Source organism: Bactrocera neohumeralis, chromosome 4 (assembly GCF_024586455.1).
Source record: "Bactrocera neohumeralis isolate Rockhampton chromosome 4, APGP_CSIRO_Bneo_wtdbg2-racon-allhic-juicebox.fasta_v2, whole genome shotgun sequence".
Lineage (NCBI taxonomy): Eukaryota > Metazoa > Arthropoda > Insecta > Diptera > Tephritidae > Bactrocera > Bactrocera neohumeralis.
The window spans coordinates 19,063,407-19,085,628 of NC_065921.1; the positions used below are offsets into that span (position 1 = coordinate 19,063,407).

General features: G+C 37.8%; 2 protein-coding genes across 3 annotated transcripts in view; one reads left to right on the plus strand and one right to left on the minus strand.

The window, feature by feature from the left end:
• The window catches only part of LOC126757347 (sodium/potassium-transporting ATPase subunit beta-1-interacting protein), a 265,042-nt gene that overhangs the window by 32,993 nt on the left and 209,827 nt on the right, over positions 1 to 22,222 (minus strand). The gene's annotated exons all lie outside the window — the stretch shown is intronic.
• On the plus strand, positions 1,425 to 17,960 carry LOC126757354 (angiotensin-converting enzyme-like). Of its 2 annotated transcripts, none has more exons than XM_050471189.1 (10): positions 1,425 to 1,486; positions 5,817 to 5,951; positions 6,021 to 6,551; positions 6,622 to 6,787; positions 10,681 to 11,044; positions 12,433 to 12,778; positions 12,846 to 13,066; positions 15,539 to 15,679; positions 15,853 to 16,025; positions 17,780 to 17,960. In XM_050471189.1, exons 2-10 carry the CDS (start codon positions 5,862 to 5,864, stop codon positions 17,809 to 17,811), a joined length of 2,064 nt encoding a protein of 687 aa, XP_050327146.1. In that variant the 5' UTR covers positions 1,425 to 1,486; positions 5,817 to 5,861; the 3' UTR covers positions 17,812 to 17,960. The 2 variants fall into 2 exon arrangements, with proteins under 2 accessions (XP_050327146.1, XP_050327147.1); XM_050471190.1 differs by having other exon boundaries at positions 5,817 to 5,915.

Sequence of the window (22,222 nt, forward strand, 5' to 3'; positions counted from 1 at the left end):
TTGTCTTAGCGCTTGCCTCGAAGTTTTTGCCAATATTCCTCTCTGCCCACTTCATCATGCTTGCGGAGCAGCTCCTTTGTGATATGAGAACCAACAATTAAAAGGTTCGGGTCCTACCATGTTGGTGGATGCTGCGAAGCGGGCGAACTCATCAGCCAGTTCATTCCCGGCTATACCTTTGTGACCGGGTACCCAGATAAGGTGCACTTGGTTGCGATCTGATAGACTGTTCAGCCGTTCTATACACTCCTGCACCAATAGCGATTTGATCTCGTACGCAGAGATCGCTTTAAGTACCGCTTGACTGGTGCTGAGTATAATTCTACGTTCATTGCGCTAGTTGTGGTGGTGATTTATTTCTCCGCACAGACTTATAGCAAATACCTGAGACCTTACTATCCAGTCCTGAAGGACAAAAGCTAGATGAGATCCTACCTGTACCCATTATCAAGCTAATGAGTCTGAAGAACCTGTCCTAGCAAGCTTATCAAGCTTACAATTTCCTGTATTACTTCTACATCCAAAACAGCCTAGTCATGAAGCAACTCAAACCCAAAGACAGACATCTTTTCACTAGTCTCGAGTATACAGTCAGCGAGCTAATGGCCGATCTGCTATCAGAGTGGATAGTCACTACTCTGAAGGAGGCTGCGCTTCGAAACAGTAGATCTACTGTGTCAAACTGAAGTCAATGGATAGTTCCCGACAGTATTCTCCTCCAATAGCGCTGTAGCGATTTCTTCTCGCACATACTTCCCTCGATTTTTTGTAAAGCATAGACCACTCAGTTTGCGGAAGTGTATGTTGAAATACCAAATTCTTTTGAACTCCGTATACTGTATTTCCCAGCAGATATAATAGTATGAAATGTGGAGCCGAGAGAACATTAATTAAATAGTCATTTAAGCTCTAAGCATCTTATGGTCTTTTATTGGTTTTTATAACACAGTAGACATGCTCTGCCTTCAACTAACATGGGAATGTTATAGGGTTCCCAAATACTTATATGAGAGAACTATCCAAGGCACAAATTTCATGGTTTTCTTTACACGTAGTGCTCTCCGGTGTTTCTTAATATATTGAAGTTCAATACTGTGGGGCACAGCGAACCACAAGTTCCATTTTAAACTTTGATTTTAACCTGAGAACATAAACCACATATAAATGATATATGGGGTAAAGCAAAAGACAAGCGCCGATAGTCCTACTTCAACACCATAGTCATGTTTAGTCTATGGTATTCACTTTCAAGAGAATCACCTTAATAAATATTCTTAAAAACCAATGAATGGTATAAAACTGTGCCCAGAAAATTGTTTCTCAAATCTCACGCTCATTCTCTAGTTTTAAGCGCGTATTTATAATAGCTGATAAGCTCGCAACATCCAGCTTGCCATAATCAGAAGTTTTTCCAAAACTTTCAGTCTTCTCCGCGGCTTTGAACGATTAGTGTCGGAAATCAGTATTTCAACACCAGACTTTTAAAGTAAATACATATATATTTTGAAAAAAAAAAACTTTATTCTTGAAAAAAAAATATTTTAATTTCCTAAAAAATTATATTAGAAACTAAACTAATATTGAGTGCAAATTAAGTGCTGATACACATACATATATATATATATATATATATATATATATGGTATGGGTCTATATATGGTACACATTGATCAACGAATAATTTTGTGTTTGAAAGAAAATTTCCGGAAAAACATCGTCAAAAGTTTTATGAGATTTACTAATAGATTTATGTATACATACATTTGTCTGAAGTGCCGAAAATAGAAGAATAATCTTTGAAGAAAAGTATTAATTTTGAATATTTATTTATTAAATAATGCAAAATAGTTTGAAGGAAAAAAGGAAAACACAGCTGTTCTGATTATGATAAACTTAAAAAGTTATAGAATAAAAGAAAACCTTTTCTCATAAAAAAAAAAATCGAAAAAAAGGTATTATTATTTTTGATCGAGCAGTTTGTAGATACTGCGTAAAAATCGCCATACACAATATTATTTTTACATAGTACTATATGTATATTATGGTTACTTAAAAAGCCGAATATCTCGAGAAGTATGAATGATAGCGATTTTGACCTCACACTTTTTTTGTAGCAAATACAATTTCCTACTAGTCTGTCATGTACATTTTTTTTATATCTCTTGTCATTTACGAGATATATACAAAAAAATGCGAATTTCGTCGAAAAATCAGGTTTAGAGCCCCGTACTACCGCGCCGGTGTGAGTTTCGTCTCTGTCGCAATGGGCACTTTTGTAGAGTGTACAATTCTGAGGAATATGTGTCTAAAGTCAAAGCGATGCCATAAAATGCCTTTGAGCTATAGAAATTTAAAGATAAAAAATCACGATTGTCGTGTATTTTCAATGGAAAATTTTTCCATGCCTTGGTCCTATTCTTAATGTTAATATTAAGGGCTCAAATTTTCAGTGCATTTTTTTGGGATATTTCCAAAGTAATTTCTTGATGGTACTGAAAAAATGAATAGTTGAAAACAGAAAGACTAATGTATATGTTGCGGTTAGTCTGTTACTTACGAGAAAATCCGAAATGTTTATGTTGACCGCGTTAGAACACGTGTGATCTCGACCGATGATCAAAACGGAATAAGACGAATTAGTGCACGCAATATGAGGTGTTTAATATTATAACTGGACTAAATATTTTACTAGCTAAATACAGTGCTACCTGCTAACAACCAGTGAATTCGTTGATCTATTATAATTAGGAGTGATGCTAACCGCTCCATATACACATAGATAGATATATAATTTCAAAGCCTTTTTTTGCAAATTCTCAACTTTGTCTTATCAGTCAGTTTTTTAAGTAAATAATTTCATTCACAAAGTTATCGCAACAATTTTTAATGCCACTGATTATAGACTCGTCGAGCTGTAGCGTTTAAGTAGATGTGTGAAACATTTCAACTCATTTAATGGGGTGTTCTAGTCGTTCTAGTCTAGTAACAAAGGAATCGATTTTTATTTTTCAAAGTTTAATTACTTAAGTTTAATTATTGAAGAATATGTCTCTAAGAGAATTTTGCAAAATTATTTATTATTAAATTTTCGGAGAATTAGGTATTTTGCCGACCCGGCATATAAATATGGTTCGTCCAGTTCGCGAAATTTTAAACGCGTTTTTTTCCAAACTGTCTTTTACAAAACGATACCAAAGATTTCTAGGATTGTTCTGGACCGATTTACCTGAATTAGAATATTTAAAGAGTCTTCTTTATAGACTTATCTTTGTCTAGAAATAACAATACGCCAAAATTTCATTTTTAACTATTTTATCAAAAAAAAAAAAACAAAACAGTAAAAAAAAGTGGTACGAAAGTAGTAAATTTTACCCAAGTTTCAGCCATTGCAACACTATTCTATATTAATATAATTAAAACTCATGCCTCTAGACTATAAAACTCACTTAATTTAATTTAAATAAATACTCACGAATACGAAGCCATCCTGTCGATTTCGATACAGGAGGATGATACACAAAATATGGTCGAATTATGCCAAAGCGATGTGTCTCAATATTTAGAAAACGTTCAAAAATATCTTTAAGAGCAGATTTTTATGTAAGAATCTAAATTTCGAGTTGTCGAAAACATTATCAGCCTTGAAATTGAAGAGTAGGAACACTTTCCCAAGTACTAAGGCTCTACATTAATTGGACAATCGATTAATACCATTCTCTCCGAACAATTAATGGAACTCCAGATCTCCTAGTAACAATACAATGGCAAAATCTCGAAAAGAGTTGATTGTACGAAAAAAAATTATTTGTAAAAAAGGTTTAAGAGTTATTAGGCACTATATGTAGAGAAAGTTGTAGAAAGTTAACTTATACCTTCGTTAGAGATAAAACAACTGAAGAACTAGTATGAACTTAGACGAAGTCTCTTAAGTAAGCTATAATTAAAAAACAACTTTCATTATAACTTTATCCGGTTTCTGCCTCTTCTACATTACATTATTACCGCATTGAATGCAAATATAATTTCATAGTTGCTGAGAAACTAACTGAAAACATCAAACATTTGCGACAATAAATTCACGTCTAAGTCAGAATCTTAAATATTTTTCACTTTATACGAAATTTTGTCTTACATTTGAAATAAAAATATTAGAACAGAAGGATAGTATTAGGTTTTCAAATATCTCCCGTCCGCCTTTTTGTCTTTTGAATTTCGCGGCTATCTATAAAGCGCTACGGAGCTCGTATCTGGCAATACTATACATCTTTGAAAGGTCTTGACATAACCTACAAAACGACGCTATGCATGATTAGTTTGGATTTTGTGTTCCACAGTTATAGACGTGAAAACATGGAGTTCACTAACGCCGAAATTCGCGCTGTGTTAAGGTTTTCCTTCGTTAAAGGCAAATCCGTTCCATGAGATTAACGGTGTTTTGGGGGTTGATAGTCTATCACTTTGAACTGCGAAGGAATGGTTTCGACGATTCAGAACGGGTGAAAACGACACCATGGATAAGCCAGCCGGCGGAAGACCTGTGACGACGAATACCGATCAAATCATGGAAAACATCGAGTTAGACCGCCATGTGGCATCTCGAGACATCGCCCAGAAGATGGGAGTTAGTCACCAAACCATTTTAAACCATCTGCAGAAGGCTGGATACACAAAAAAGCTTGATGTTTGTGTGCCACACGATTTGACGCAAAAAAACCTTCTGAACCGAATCAACGCCTGCGATATGCTGCTGAAACGGAACGAACTCGACCCATTTTTGAAGCGAATGGTGACTGGCGACGGAAAATGGATCACATACGACAATATCAAGCGAAAACGGTTGTGGTCGAAGGCCGGTGAATCGTCCCAAACAGTGGCCAAGCCGAGATTGACGGTCAGGAAGATTTTGCTGTGTGTTTGGTGGGATTGGAAGAGAATCATCCACTATGAGCTGCTCCCATATGGCCAATCGCTTAATTCTACCATTTACTGCGAACAACTGGCAACTTGAAGCAAGCGATCAACCAGAAGTGTCCAGAATTGGCCAACAAGGAGGGTGTAGTATTCCACCAGGACAATTCATTGATTGTTCGTTGATAACTCGTCAGAAGCTACGGGAGCTCGGAAGGGAGGTTTTATCGCAGCCATCATATAGCCCGGACATTTAGCCAAGTGATTACGACCTGTTCTCGTCCATGGCGAACGCCCTGGTTGGTGTAAAGTTGAACTCAAAAGAGGTTTGTGAAAAGTGGCTGTTCGAGTTCTTCGCAAATAAGGAGAGGGCCTTCTACGAGGGGGATATTATGAAGTTGCCGTCTAGATGGAAACAGATTATTGAACGAAACGGCGCATATTTGAACTAAATCCGATGACTTTAACACTTTTTATAAAGCAATGAATAAAGAGCAAAAAGGCGGAAGGGAGATATGGCAACCTAATATTTGAAATAAAAATATTAGAAAAAAGTATTTCAGAGAGTCATGTTTCTTGAAGTATTATGGTGATGTTCATAACCCCCACACTCACCCTCCTCCTTACTAAGTCAATGCATATATGCATATATAATTCGAATGATTCTGTAAATACAACATTTAAGTCAGGCTACTAGAAGTCTAGTACATTGCGGTAAAATTTTCTGTTTGTTCTTTCTTATCACTAATTTCATTGAGACGTCTCTGGTGTGGGCGCGCAATCAGCTACTCAACTGACCGCGCTTAATTTTTATTTCGTATTTCTTCAAACTTTTTTTTGTAGTATTTTTTTAGCGATAAGTACATTAATTTTTTTGTAATTTCCTTTTCCGCTCAACTTTCTTGCAGTTTCATTTCTCTACGCGCTCTGCTTCTCTCACTGTGTCGCTGTCAATGCGAGCGAGCAAAATGATTGATAGACACTTAACCCCACACCGGCAAGCGTTGGTAAGCAAAGCTAAGAAAGCGAAAACTGAAATAACTGTAAATAAAAAACAAAACAAAAGAATCTAGCACCGCTTTATCAACACAATTTTGCAACTAATCTTCCAGCTACCAAATGTCACTATCACGCGCTGCCGACTACTCGCCTCGCTCTGCTTGCTACTTTGTCTTTCAGGTGCGGCGCTTGCTGCACAAGCTGCCACACCGGTTGTGACAGCCACTAACGCCACCACGAACGCAACGAAATATCCACATGCCGCCGTCTATGAGGCACATGCCAATCAGTATTTAGACTGGGCCTCGACACGTATGCAAAGCATTTGGGCGCGGCGGCGCAGCAGTTTCCTCAATCTCACCACCAAAGGACGCGGTTACAACGCTATCAATCAAGCGCCGATTAAGCAAGAAATCGAAAATGACTATCGCCACCTCGTGTATGCATTGGCGATGAACCTCAGCACCGTGCCGGTGATGCAGCTGAAAGATCCAGTATTGCGGCGACGTGTGAGACGTCTCGCAAAATTGCAACTCTACGGTCTGCCGGATAAGGATTACGAGGAAGCCAAGGATTTGTTGCATACGATGCAAACGTTTATAACCTCACGCATGGTTTGCTCGCTGGGAGACTGTCAGCAAACGGTAAAGTTGCGAAATAGTCGAAAAGAGGCACGAAACTGAAATGCAAAATTAATTTTTGTTGCCTTTCCAGGTCGCTATGGTGCCGGCGATAGTGAATCATGCGATGCGCACGAAGAGTCTGGCTGACTTGGAGTACTTTTGGCGTGAATGGCGGTCGGTGTTGGCGGATCGTAATCGTGCCAAATCGGCTTTCATCTCATATGTGCGAATGCTGCGCCTGGCGGCCTCATATAACGGTATGTTTTTAAAGAGGTTACGACTTTATTTTTCATTAGTCATATTATTAGTCTGGGTTTGGTGAACAGCCAAGACGGTGTTTATCTACATATAATAAAGAATTACTATAAAACAATTGGATTTAGGAAGATGGAGAACCCTTGAACTTTAAAAATAGGTGCAGTACATCATAATGCTAATATCCGATCGAAACAGATCGTTTAGATCTGAAGCGTTATTGTTACAATGACACAAAACACTCGAAAACTGTTTTGAAAACGTTCTTGCGAACTCTTAAGCGGATCCAAATCCATATGAAGTCTGTTGAGTAGATTTTAACGTTTTGGAAAACGACCGAGGTCTAATTAATCGACTCAACTAGACTAAGGGAACTGTGGGGCGGCTTTTCAAGCTCATTATGTACACCTGCAGCCGGAAGCATTGGTTATCGAAGGAGGCAAAAGAACAGCTGGTGTCGTGTCGCAATGGAGAAAAAACAGACTGTCTACCTCTCAACGTTACAATCGACCAAAACACATGCGGAAGTTGAAGATTCCTCTTCGGGAGTCGCATTTGCAGATCATCACAAAGAAAGGCCAAAATGCCTGAATACGAAGAGCTTAATAAGCTGGTCGACAAAGATGGTACTCGAAAATTCTTCAAAAAGATGCGGCGACTATCAGAAGTTTTCAAGACCTGATTATACTCTAGTAGAACCTTCAAAGGTGAAGAAATGATTGATGCTCAGAGCTTACCGAAATTATGGAGGGAACACTTTTCCAGCCTGTTGAATGGCAGTGAAACTATAACACTAGAAGATGGTGAACTGGATTCCCTAATTGATGGCGACGCAGCGGCCGTTTCATTTTCCGAGCATGAAAAAGTTCGAATAACAACAAAGCGGCGGGGGCCGATGTATGCTAGCGGAGCTATTCAAATACAGCGGTGAAGAACTGATAAGGAGCAAGTACGGACAAAAAGGGACACCCCACTAGCTGCGCCAAGTAACCTCCTCAGCATCGCACATAATGTTCTACCGAGCGTACAGTGCGCAAGATTAAAGCCCACCGTCAACAAACACATTTGACCTTATCAGTGTGGCTTTAGGCCTGAAAAAATTTGCCAAACTTTGAAAAAGATCCGTGAAAAGAGGATCGACATACACCACCTCTTCGTCGATTTCAAAGCATCTCTTGACATCACGAAAAGAAGCTGCCTTTAAGCCGCGATGTCTGAAATTGCTAAAAACTCCGTCAGGATCGGGAAGGACCTCTCCGAGCCGTTCGATATCAAACAAGGTTTCAGATAAGGTGACTCACTATCGTTTAACTAATTCTTGCTACTTCGAACTGTGTAAGCAATTACGTTACGAGTTTTCGAGAAAAAGGTTCTGCAAAAGATTCATGGTCCTTTGCGCATTGATCAACGACGAATACTGCAGTCGATGGAACGATGAGCCATACAACATGGACATAGTTCAGCGAATTAAGAGGCAGTGGCTACGTTGGCTAGGTCATGTTGTCCGAATGGATGAAATCACTCCAGCTCTGAGAGTGTTCGACACAGTACCCGTCGGGGGAAGCAGATGAAGAGGAAAACTGCCTTATGGAAATAGAAAAGAAAGAAAAGCTTAACTATGCTTCATAACTCCTTTCCCAGCTTCTACACTACGCTTTTTATCAGAATTATTAGCATTAAAATAAATTTAGACACCTTCAAGGCTCATTTTACCAGCAGCGATTTGCAATTAAAATCCCCGCAGTGTCGTGGTTGCTTGAAAAAAGAAATAAATTGCGCATTAAATAAATTTTACGCAAGTCATGTCAGTTTCGGCTAACACACACACACACCCATCCGTAAACTAACGGTAACCCATAGACGTAATGTTAACCTAATTTCTGCGCAAAACACAAAGAAGAAGCACATATGTATATATATGTACGTACAAGTGATTATCCTGCAACAAATTGTGAGTATAATCATTTAGGAGAGTAGACCTGGAGTAGACTTTGTTGAGTACAATTGGCGATGAATTGGTCTCCAACAAAATGAAAAATTTCGAGGTTCCCTACTTTTTTAAAGAAAAAACAGAGAATCTTCAAATTTAATGGGGAATGATTACTATTACTCGAAAGAACATTCCTTGGCATTCCTTTTTTGAAGATTATCTCTTTCATATGTTGGCCGCGGCTACATTTCAGAAGGTCCATCAATTTTCGATGACTCGTTGGAGTATTTCGACTGATAACTGGCGACTAAATTGCCTGAATCGAAGCGGAATTGTTCGCATAGATTTTAGACTTTGCATATTCCCACAGGAAAAAATCTTGCTGGCCAATCGACCGGCCCAAAACGTGAAATTATCTGCATCTGAGGTGGCGTCGTCTTGTTAAAACCAAATGTCGCCGAGATCACGAGCTTGAAATAGTCGTTATCATGGCGCGATAACGGCAACGGTATCGTTTTTGAAGAAATATGGAACGATGATTCTACCGTCCTACAAAGCACACCAAACTGTTGATTTTCTGGATGAAATGACAGCTTTTAGATCTCTTCCAGTTGCTCTTCGTCCCAAATGCGGCTATTTTGCTTGTTTGCATACCTATTGAGTCAGATATGGGCCTCACCGCTGAACAAAATTTGACTCGAAGACGTCGGATCTTCCTGGAACTTTTCATGAGCCCATAGTTCGAAGCGATGTCGTTTCAGAAAGGCGAACAGTTTCAGTTCTTACACAAGCTGTACGCTTTTAATTTAAAATCTTGACGTAAAATGCGTCAAGTCGTTCCATACGTCAGTCCAAGTTGCTGCGAACGGCGCCGAATCGACTCTCCACGGTCTTCGTGTACACTCTCAGCTATGACTGCTATATTTTCTTTGCTGCGTGCTGGAGGTGGTTTATTCGGTTGAATATTATCCAATAATGAATACTGAGATACCTTGATCTAAGATTGATGCTTTTCGGACTAGTTTAAGTGAAGATCGCAAATTAACTAGTTGTGTGTTTTATTAATTAATGGAAATGAAAAGAGTCTCGTTATCAAATGACTTTATATAATCGTCAAGTATCGTCGCCTTCCAACTAGTTCACTGCCATGTTTGTAAACTAGCTTTCTTCCGACCAGTGATGCTTCAAAAGCACAAGCTCAAGCATATAATAATATACAAATCGAAGACACAGGAAGCTAACTTAATATCCCACTAACTCGCTACCAGCATCCGCCCCGCCTTAAATAGCAGTTTGTTAAGTTGGCACAGCAGCCATGCGGTCAGGCGGTCAGGCAGCCAAAGGCGAGTCAGTCGTAGCAATGTGCGCCTTCAATGTGTCGGGCATGAAATTGCAAATAGATGTCGTAAATTGCATTTAAAATGGCACATACAACTAGTCAATTAGAAGACACACGCACACACACATATATACTACTATACTTTGTGCAATAACGCGATGCCTGGCTGCGTATGTGTGTGTGCACATAAATATGTTAGGTAAATTGACCGGTGGACGCATAACCCGAAGGCCCTTATACCTCCATGTGTATGTAAGAAGTAGCACAACCTGAATATGCCGAGCAACCGCTTGAGATGTCAGGTCTGTCAAGTCAGTTGCGGCGGTGTGCTGCTGCTGGTGCTGGTGCTGGTTGTGGTGGTGGTAATGAGGCAACCAATGACCATGTGATTGACGAGAAATCAATGAGAACAAGATGCCATTCAACTAATCACAAACGAAAACGACATTTACCAACACCACTAATAAAATGCCTGAAGCACATATGCGCATACACACATCACACACACTCACCATCATACACCAACACACTCATATACCTCGAGTCCACACACGTCCACTTACCTAGACTTCTTCCGTTAAATCAATGCTTGTATATGATGTTTGTTTGCTCTTGTTCCCAATTAGGCCACATAACCCCATCACGTACCTGGTATCTGTATTACGATACTGATAATTTTCAACGTGAGCTGGAGAATGTCGTATGGGAAATAATGCCGTTATATCAGGAATTACACGCCTATCTACTGAAAAGTGTACGCAGCACTTATGGCGAGAAATTGTATGCCGAAGAGGGCGCCATACCGGCGCCTGTGTTGGAGCAAATTGTGCGACAGGCTTGGTCGCCGCGCCCTGTTTTCCGCACACCCTTTCCGACGCATCAGTTGCCGACCGTTAAGCAGCGGCTAGAGGAAATACTTGTGACACCAGTGAAGATTATTAAAAAGTCAGCGGAATTCTTTGAGTCCATCGGGTTGAATCATATGTCGGAGTAAGTACATATCTATTTATGAATAATATATGTAGAAGCTATTACAACGCTCATAACTTCAAGGTAAGAGAAATACCAAGATTGAGAGTTCAAATGGCTAACTAGCTAGCCAATTAGCTGCCAAAGCCGAAATAAGTTTCTTAGACTGAAGTAGTCTAGTAAAGTTCCAATGTAAAGATAGAATTATGGTCTGGAAAAATATTATTGTGGAGTAGAGACTAGGAGTTTTTGAGACCCGACGTAAAGTTATAAGAGTCAAACCGAAAATCCTTATACTTTACAACTTCTTCAAAAATAATGTCGATGAAAACCTAACCGTCAATGGCGACCATTATCGCCCCATGATAACCGACTTTTTATTGCCTGAAATTGAAGCTCGTGATCTTGGCGACATTTGGTTTCAACAAGACGGCGCCACCTCCCACACATCGCATCAATCAATGGACTTATTGAGAGAACACTTCAGTCAGCAGACAATTTTACGTTTTGGGCCGATCGTTTGGCCAACAAGATCTCGTGATATCTCACCGTTAGACTTTGTCCTGTGGGGTTATGTAAAGTCTAAAATCCATGTGAGTAATCCCGCTTCGATTCAGGCCTAGTATCAAAACATTAAGTGTGTCATTCGCCAGTTACCAGTCGAAATGCTCGAACGAGTCATCGAAAATTTTACTCAACAGATATTCTTCATTAAATTTGAATATTCTGTGATTCTTTAAAAGGAATCTAGAAATTAATTACTCCACATATATATGCTTTTGTTGGATCCAAGTTTTTAATCGATTGTAGCACTAACAACTCAAAAGTCAAGCTAAATTTGTGGAGTTATCCATAAAACATCAGGTTTATACTGTTAAACCCCGACACAGGCAAGTCTATGGTCCTCAGGTTTACTTAAAACAGTAGATCTCTTTGGCCTTATCTGAATGATTTTACCATTTTTCGATAGTAGAGATATAAGCTCAAGCTTCCTTTCAATTTAATCAGCTTCATAGTTTCGAGTTTTCTTATGACCTCCAAGCTCTTCTTGAAACGGAACAGATTTTCAGAAATTTTCTTCAGAATTGTTTAATATACCAGCTGGACAGAGACAGTAGGTGTTTGGGATTAAAAATATCGACCACGAATACTAAATTTTAGAGGCCCTACCTCCGAAATTACCAACCAATTGAAGTCGAAACACTGGCTCCGAACATAAATCGTGAAGTTCCAAACTGGAATTTCCATAATACTGTTTCGTAGGAAACTCTTAAACCTCCTAAACCTAAGCTCTTCAACGATATTTCCACGATATTTCGATTCCATACTTTTTTGGTTCTGCTTTCTTTTCTTAAAATTCAAATATGCATAACTAATCTAACTTCTAACATACTCTTTATTCCACACAGCTCTTTCTATGAACGCTTTTCACGTCGCATTGGCGATGAGGAAATCGGTTCCGATTGCCACGCTGAAGTATTCTACTTTCCACCGGAAGCGGCGCTACGCTATTGCCCCAAGTTGGATTATAAGAAACTCTTGCAAATGCACGGTAATATGGCCGAACTGCAATATAATCTCTATCGTGGACGGTTGCCTTTTGGCGTGGACAGCGAGCCTTGCCCGGGTTTTGCAGCTGCTATTGGCGAAGCGGCCGTTATCGCTTCGGGCACGCCACGGCATCTCAACCGATTGCATTTGCTCTTCAATCACAGCTTGAGTGAGGAACAATCAATGAATCGACTGTTCCGTATGGTAAGACAAGCGACTATTATAAAGACCTATAAATTGCTAATTAAGTTCCATTTGCTCGTTTCTTCAGGGTATTCACACAATTTTGGCGATACCACAGTACTTCATAAATGACAAGTTTTTGGTCGACGTGATGGACGGTCATATTGGCGCTCAGGAATTGAATTGTGCTTACTGGAATTTGCAGAATAAGTATGCTGGTATTGTGCCACCGCAGCGTCGTAATGAGAATACTTTTGATCCTGATTTTAAATTCTATCGTGGCCTGAATCCAGAGAAACCAAATACCGAGTGAGTAGACCATACATATGTATGCCTTTTTCACGAGAAAGATGTATTACTTTTGAGGAATAATCATCGAGTTTGTGAATGAGCAGTTTCAGGTCAGCTTGTTTACAGATTTATATGTCGGTCAAGTACTGAAATAGTCGGCTCTTTGGAAATTGAAGTATCAAAAACTTTGAGTTTGAACTAAAAGTTTAGCGAAAATCATTGGGTTACAAAAATGGAAAAATTTTGAAGTATTGGGATTCATAGGTTCATAGCTCCACGCCAATGCCCTTTGCGTTAAAGATTATCACATAAATTGGCTGTAGTTGGGGTACTCTTTATTTCTGTGCAGAGTGGAGGTTCAAACTCATTACTTTCAGTCGTTCTAAGCTTGCAAAAACAACAAGAAACGATTCGGAATGAAAGTTTCAAAGGACTCAGTTCACAGTGGACCTTAAGGTCCATGCTGGATGAGTATAGAATAGACTTCTAACTACTTATATAACCTTGTTAAACAAATGAAAGTGAGGGTAGTGGAGTAATAGATACTACTACTAAAATAGCAGTTTAAAGTGTTCTAAATTTTAATATTATTTAAAGAACCTATCCCATGGCACTGTCGGATCTTGAACACCTCAATACATCAAGAACACATTTCTCACTAAAATTCTCAGTGAGAATCTCCAACTTTTTCAATACTTTTTCAAGCTTCTTGAGGGTCTTCAAAATTTATAAGAAAGTTTTTTATAAATATTACAATATGGGTATCAAATTAAAAAGATTTAAGAAGGCTAATATTTCAAAAACAAGAGCGTTGCCACATATTTCAAATAAATTGAAAAAAAATAAAATATTTAAAAATAAAAAATAAAAATTTTACAATAAGTGTATCAAATTATAGAGGACTTAACTTACAATTAAAAATATTTTTCAGGAGAGTTGCCACCTACTAATTTTTTTTTGTGCCCTTACATTGATAAAATACTATTTGAGCGCAAAATTAAATCGATTTAATAGACTAACAGTTGATTACAAGAGTTACAGTTTTTACGATAGTTGCCACATATTACAAATAAAATTATAAAAAGAAAATATGAATTATGCAATAAGAGTATCGAACTATAGACAGTTAAAAATATTTTTCAGGAGTGTTGCCACCTATTTATTTATATTTTTTGTTCTATTACATTTGTAAAATGCTATATGAGTATAAAATTAAATCGATTTAATAAGACTAACAGTCATTAAAAATTTTAAATGATAAAATAAAGTAATAATGAGAGTTGCCACTTATTTAAAACTAACTATAAAATTTAGATGATAAAATAAAAAAATGAAAATCGTAATGTTAAAGAATATTTTTTCAGCAAGGTTGCCACCTATTTAAATTTTGCGAGAGTTGCCACTTATGTATTTAGAACTCATTACAAAAATTAACTTATAAAATGAAATAATAATATTGTAATTTTTGAGAATAATTTTTCAGGAAGGTTGCCACCTATTTAAATTTTTACCTATTACATGGAAAAGATTAAATCAAAAGAAAATATGGGCTTACAAAAGAGATCTGACATTGTTTATCTTTATAAATATTTTGGGAAGAGTTGCCACCTGTTCTAAATCTTTATAAATATTTTGGGAAGAGTTGCCACCTGTTCTAAAAAATACGGGCATCAAACAAAAGAAATCTGACAATGCTTACCTTTTTAAATATTTTGAGAAGAGTTGCCACTTGTTGAATTTTTTACTGTACAAATTTTTATATTTTTTTAGTCCATTTCTTCATACCTGCCACAGAAAAAGTTAGAATGAAATTGATCTTTTAAGGACGAGAATGTTTTTTTTATTCTATAACTTTTGAGTAAGCTTGTAAGCTCTCCTTAGTAGAAACTGGTATTTGATTACCAGCGGGACCTCAAAAAATGCTTCAAGTCAAATATTTTCGCTTAGAGCCCTTGTTCGATTGTTAATAGATTTAAGTAAAAAAATTTCGAAATCCTCAACTAAATTAACCTTGTGCTAAAGCCGCAGCAAGTAGGGCGCACAAATGAGACCGCGGGCGAAAATTGCGCCGAAAAGCACCCACACACATACAAACAGAGCGATTTGTATTTTACCTCACATAGTACAGCTATGCATTGACACATGTCAATGGCGGAGTTAGTGCGCTGGAGCCGCGATGGAATTTTTGGCATACAAACAGCCAGCTACATACATACATATATACTCTTGCCACACATATGTTCATATGTAGTATATAGCAGGCGAACATTTCGATTTTTCTGACCTCCGTGCGCCAGCAGCATTGCCGCCAACGCAACATTTCAACAGCTCGCGTAGCGAAGGTTTTCTAAAAGTAGTTAGTCTCCGCAGCAGACTCCATGGAATGGTGCATTTCTAAAAGCTCTGTATATTCAAATATTCTAACTGCAACAACGACAACAACTGTGAGCTGTGCCTCACCGAATACACTTTTTCACATTTTGTTAACAGGAAATTGCTTTCGGAAATACTGGGCTATCAGTTTTATCGGGCATTTTGTTTGGCCAGCGAACAATATCGACCCGGTGATCCGGAATATCCATTGCACAACTGTGATTTTCATGGCAGTACGAAGGCCGGTGATTTGATGAGGTAAGTACCATACGTTTGCGCACGCATCACTTACACACACATTTGCATACACATAAGCACACACACGCAGTCACAAACACATTTGCATATAAACACCCACACACACAGCTGACCGCTTCCTTTCTAAGCTTTGCCATGCGAAAAAAGGCTCACTGAATGATTTCACTCCGCAGGCAAATGATGGAGGCCGGCGCAACCAGGCATTGGCGTGATTTGATGGAAATCGCCACAGGTGAGCGTAAGCTGAGCGGCAAAGGTGTGATGGAATATTATGCGCCGCTCTACACTTGGCTGAAGGAGCAGAATAAAAAGAATGGCGTGGAAGCCGGTTGGGATTCAGAGACCAGTGAGTATGGGCGCTATAATGCGTGTTAATAATAAGTAAATATATAGAAGGGTGCACAACTTTAATGAGTTCACACTTTTGCAATAATCGGTGGAATTTTAGTAGAAGAATATTTCGTTACAAATTCACTCCCACCTAAAATAAAAGGGTTAGTAACATAAAACCGAGGTGCGACTACACTTAGATGGTTGAATCAGTGAAGAAGTTGAAAACGCTTACCAGACAGTCATGTCTATCATATAGGACCAAAATATTTTCAATTTAATATATCACAAGAGACATTCCCAAAGACCCAGAACTTTCTGATAACTCAAAAGTCCAGTTGTTGAGACAATAACTAAAAAAAATTATAAAATTTTGGATGTTGGAGTATTAAAAGCTTGAACCATATGATTTCATATACTTATTATTATATTTTACTACTATGAGTAAAATATCGTAAGACTATATTCAAAATTTTAAAATTCTTAATTTATTCTTCAAAATCTATGTCCCCTCAAAGTAAACCCCTTGGGCTCAATACACTTGTTGAAATCCCCGAAACAGTTCTTAAAGTCAATTTCCGGAATAGTCTTCAATGCGCGTAGCGAATCACTTGCCATGTGTACAACTGACTCAAAACGGTTTCCCTGGAGCGATCGTTTGAGTTTGCTGAATAGCCAGACATCACACGGAGCTACATAAGTCGGGCGAAGAATCAAGCACCATAATTCCGACCTCGTTTTACGCATAGCTTCACGCAAACGACGCATAACACTTACATAGTATTCCTTGTTGACAGTTCGGCTGGTCGGAAGGTATTCTGAGGGGATCACACCTCGATAATCGCAGAAAACTGTCAACCTAACTTTGATTTCTGAGCTGCTTTAACGTGTTTTTTCAGCTTGATCGTTTATTTTCAGGTCGTAAGCATAGATCCAAGACTCATCACTAGTAGGAATACGTTTCATGACATCCTGGTAGTCGGAAAGCATTGTTTTACAGACGTTAACGCGACGCCATTTTTCAAAAAAATGTATTACTTTAGATCCAATCGTGCTTTCACTTTTTTCTTAGACCCAACTGATCTTTCAAAATGATTTTCACTGATCGTTTCGATAATCTAACGATGCCAGTAAGATCTCTGAATATTAATCGTCGACTATCGAGTACCAATTCTTTTATTTTATTGACGTGTTGATCATAAGTTGATGTTGTTGACCGTCCTGGACGTGGTTCGTCGTAAACGTGTTCTCGATCCTCTTAAAATAATATGTACCAATCAAAAACATTTGCTTGTGACAAGCAGTTATCACCGAAAGCCTTTTCCAAAATTCTTAACATTTTGGTTTTAGAAACTGGATTCCGCACACAAAATTTAATGGAACTTCTTTGTTGAATAATTTCACTTATCGTAAAAATCGCCGAATGCACTTTGTGTACTTTAGAAAGAGAAGCGTATACTAAACACTAATGATTAGTTTGATGTGACATTTGGCACAGATGTCACTGACAATCATGCCAACCTAAAAACATATTTCGACGAATGGGTTTTCGAACCAAAGTTAAATTAAAAACTTCGTGAGGAACTTTCCACAAAATTTGGGCTATATGTATGTATTTGTATGTACTTGAATAAATTTATTTTATATATAATATATGTATGTATATGTATGTATATATAATAATTTATATTTAAGCTCACTATAGTACGTCAACGTGTTGACTTTAATTACTCACAACAATATTACTTTCTAAATCTTTTTCTTTAATAGGATGCAGCAAGGACTACAACATTTCATCCTAAAGCTTTTGGGCACCACAATTCGTTTTTTATATTAATAATATAAATATATGTATATATATATATCTATATCGATATTTTTATGATATGATTATGATGCGATATTAAATATATTATTTTGAAAAAATAATAAAAACTTTAAACTGGTTAAATTGCGATATTATTTCTTTAAAATTTCTTTAAAAATGCAAGATAAAAAACAAACAAATATTATATGATGTTTATATACCAATGCTCTAAGCAATATTATTTTAAATATATTCAGATCCCACTTACTGTTGGAACTATGAACAATTTATGAAAGATTTTCCCTTACAGATTTAGATTTGAGGGCTTACAAAATCCGACCCGTTGAATGCGAACAACTATTAAGCGCATCAGAGATCGGCGAATGAGCCCCAAACGAGATGGCCATTGATCCCAATTTTTAAACGAAACATTTATTCAATGATGAAACTCACTTTTGCTTGAATGAGTTCGTTTATAAAGAAATTTCAGGTATTTGGAGTGAAGAAAATCCAAAAGCCATTGTTGCGACACCTTAACAACCTCAAAAAGTTAATGTTTTCTGTGCCCTATAGGCAGGGGAGGTCCGAATTTCCGTAAAAATGAAGCCGGCTATAATGTTACAGTCAATAGGAAACCCTTTAGAACCATAGCTAATGTCCCTTTCGTGCTTTAATTGAAGGTTAATGATGTGAACGACCTTTGGTTCCAACAAGACGACGATACATGCCTTATAGCCAATAAAACAATCAATTTATTGAAAGAAACTTTCGGTGAGCGCATTACGTCGCCTCCAAGATCAGTCGGATAAGCAACAACAAACTGATTGGACCTTATCAGTGTGGCTTTAGACCTGGAAAATCAACATCTGACCAGATATTTCGCCATGGATATTGGAAAAGACCCGTGAAAAGAGAATTGACACTCAGCACCTCTTCGTCGACTTCAAAGCTGCCTTTGACAGCACGAAAGGAGCTGTTTCTATGCAGCTATGTCCGAATTTAGTATCCTCCCAAAACTAATACGGCTGTGTGAACTGACTTTCCATCAGGATCGGAAAGATCATCTCCGGGCCGTTCGATACCAAACGAGGTTTCAGACAAGGCGATTTTCTATGGTTCTGCTGACGTACGCCAATATTAGCGATATCATTGACCGTAACAACCGCGCCGTTAGTTTTGCTTTCTCCAGGTTGGACAAAGAAGCGAAGTAAATGGGTCTGGTGGTGAACGAGCGTAAGATAAAATATCTCCGGTCATCAAACAAACAGTCGCCGCACTCGCGACTTGACTCCTACGTCACTATTGAACTAACATAATTTCGAAGTCGTAGATAATTTCGTCTATCTTCGAAAAAGCATTAACACAATAAAAACGTCAGCCACGAAATCCAATAACACTCCAGCTCTAAAAGTATTCACCGCAGTACTCGCCGGGAAAAGAAGAAGACCTCCATTCCGCCGGAAAGACCAGGTGGCGAAGTTATTTCCCAAAATAACTAAAATAATTAAAATATTTTACGGCAAGCTGCGGAAAAATCCGATAATATACGAAAACACAAAGATCAAGCAGCCCTTACAACCGTTTTCTGCCAATTTTGTACTAAGAAATGTTTTCTACCAGCTTCAAGCTCATAATTCTTGGAAAATTCTTAGCCTCCTATCTGCTTATTAACTTTTTAGATAGCGTTGACTTTCTCGGTATACCTAAACAATTATTTTGGCTAATTAAACCCTAGACTAGCCTGTCAACTTGTCCAACAAATTTTTAATTGTTTCGAGAAATAATTTCAGCAATATATAAACAAAAGTCCCCACAGGCACTTCCACTCCTTTACTCTACGCATGAGGTAAAAACTACTTATTTGAGACGACTTCGCTCAACAGCCAAATTGTGAAGTGCCGTCGGTGCATGTCAAGTGATGCCTGCAATAACACACACACACTCATGTAAATATGCATGTATGCGTGGAGAACGGTGTTATATAGTGTTCACATGGGTATAAAATTGTATAATATGCTCACTCAGCAGCTAAATAATCGCAGCCATCATGTGCACATGATTGTTCATTATTTGGGGTCCCCAAAAACACGAGCAAATTCAGGCGGATAATGTGGCAAGCAGCAGCAGCAGCAGCAGCAGCAGGCGGATAAAAATCTAACAAGTTCATAATTTAACAACATGCCAGCAATAGAAAGTTTGAGGCAAACACAGAAGCACCTAGCCGCAAAGGCACACACACACTGGTGAAAAAATTTACACGTGATATACATATACTTTCCATATATGCATATGTACATACACCAGCATACATATGTATGTACTATATGTATAATATGGACACACACTTTATGGCGCATAAACTTTCGAGATCTACAAAGTGTCGGTAGCTTATTTCATAGCCACTTTGACCTCTTACGCACACACACACACACACTCACATTTAGGCACATACAAGCACATATAACAATTTGCGGAAACCTTTTCACTACCTTTCTCTCTAGTTTTTATGTCATCTCTTTATTTTATACTTTACTACCTCTCGGCCGAACTCAATTTCGCCAAATAAGACCATTTAATGCTGATTTAAATTTACTCGCTGGCACCTTTGGTTGCTCTTTTCAACCTTTTCGCTTGTCTCATCTTGCGTTGAGCACACAGTTTCTGGTATTTTGTGGTTATTTGACCTTCAAACATGCGGTACAAATAGTGAACAAATAGGTGTAATAAAAATGGTTTAGAAATGGTTTATTTTAAATATGCCCTGGCGAACATTTGATAGAATAGCTATTTATATGGCCACCTTTTTTAAATGGTTGCTTTAAATGAATGGATTCCGCCTGCGGGATTTAGCCAAACAGATTTCGGAGAATTTAGTTTCAGTGCTAAGGTGAGATTTTCGAAAATGGAAAAATTAATGATTTTAGAAATATGTATGAGCGTGGTAAGTCTTTTACGTATGTATATATCGTCACCTAAAATGCAAAACAACGTAACATAAAAAAAAATTGAAATTACATAAAAGTTTCAACTTCCGCTGTCAGATATAACCAATATATAACCGATACGTAACCAATATGTAACCAATATATAACTTTCCAACCAAAACTGAAATTTTGCTTCAATATGAGTATTATATCGTTTTTCCTTCGCCTGTAAAGTTATGAAAAGTGATGTTACGTTATTTTGCATATATTTTCTTTGAAAAATACTGGATTTTATTTCGAAAAAAATGTTTTTTAAAGACATACTATATATGTATGTATATATATAAGTAAACTATAATTGAAAGCAAAGCGCTGATATGGATTTAAAATTACCGAGGAAAACTGCAGTAAAACTGAAGGTTCCTGAATTGAAGTATTCTGTATGTTAACTAAAATCTGATCAAATTTGACCCGGACTGATCCATTTAAACTTGTGCATAAACTGACTTTATGGAACTCTTCCCAACATTGGTACTTTCTTAGGAACACAAGTATTTGAGTAGCACAAAAAAATTCACAACAGGTCGTGAAGTCATCGAAAACTTGCCTCATGTAAGACGTCTATGCATTTCTCTAAATGACGATAACGTCGAAAACTTGTAAGAAACCATGCTTGAAAATCTTTGTCGGAGAATCATAGAGATAGCAGAAAATTTCATAGACTCTTATGTTTAGAGTCAACACATTTACGTTAATGTTTCGGGTATGATCCATGTCAAAGCTAAACTTATACCAAAAGACATGAATCTTTAGCAAAAACGACATCGAGCAGAGGTCGCAAACTAGATATTTAACAACGTAACAGAGGGCTCTACAATCATCAAAAACCTCGCTATTGCGATGAGACATGGGTTTATAAATACGATGTCGAAACTGTTCTACAATCGAGCTCCATAATAAGGCGAAACCGAAAAATACAGTAAGTCAAGTAAGAGCGTGGTCGACTTTACCGACAGTTAATGAAAGATTTCGCTCTAATTCCTTCGCGAGTCGATATAGGGAAGCTTTGTCCTTGATGCATTTTCAACAAAGGTTCAGTTTTCGTTGATCTTTTGAAAGAGAATTACGTTAAACGCCATGAGTGCTAAGTACGCGTCGCGTTACGAGGCTGTGTTCCTTTGCATCCACCCGAAAGGTCCCAAAATGTCGCAATCAGCGGCTGCTTAATATATGAGAAAGTCGAAGGCATTTATACAGAAGTGGATACAGCGATATAAAGTGGCCAAAAATGTCGATGATTTACCAGAACGTGGTTCGATGGGAAAAGTGAACAAAAAAGATGAAAAAAGAATGGTGAATCTTTTTTCGCGGAACACTGCGGCAATACAAGCAAAATTAATGGCAAAAGGTTTAGATATAACGTACGAAACTATTCGAACCCTTCTTCATACTCATGATCTGAAATGGCGCAACACAATGAAG

What these genes read in the sequence shown, in the direction of transcription:
- LOC126757354 (XM_050471189.1), top strand. Translation starts at nt 5,862, where the DNA reads ATGCGAGCGAGCAAAATGATTGATAGACACTTAACCCCACACCGGCAA. An exon ending in CCTGGCGGCCTCATATAACG is followed by an intron (nt 6,788 to 10,680) that starts GTATGTTTTTAA and finishes GTTCCCAATTAG; the next exon opens with GCCACATAACCCCATCACGT. An exon ending in AAGGCCGGTGATTTGATGAG is followed by an intron (nt 15,680 to 15,852) that starts GTAAGTACCATA and finishes TTCACTCCGCAG; the next exon opens with GCAAATGATGGAGGCCGGCG.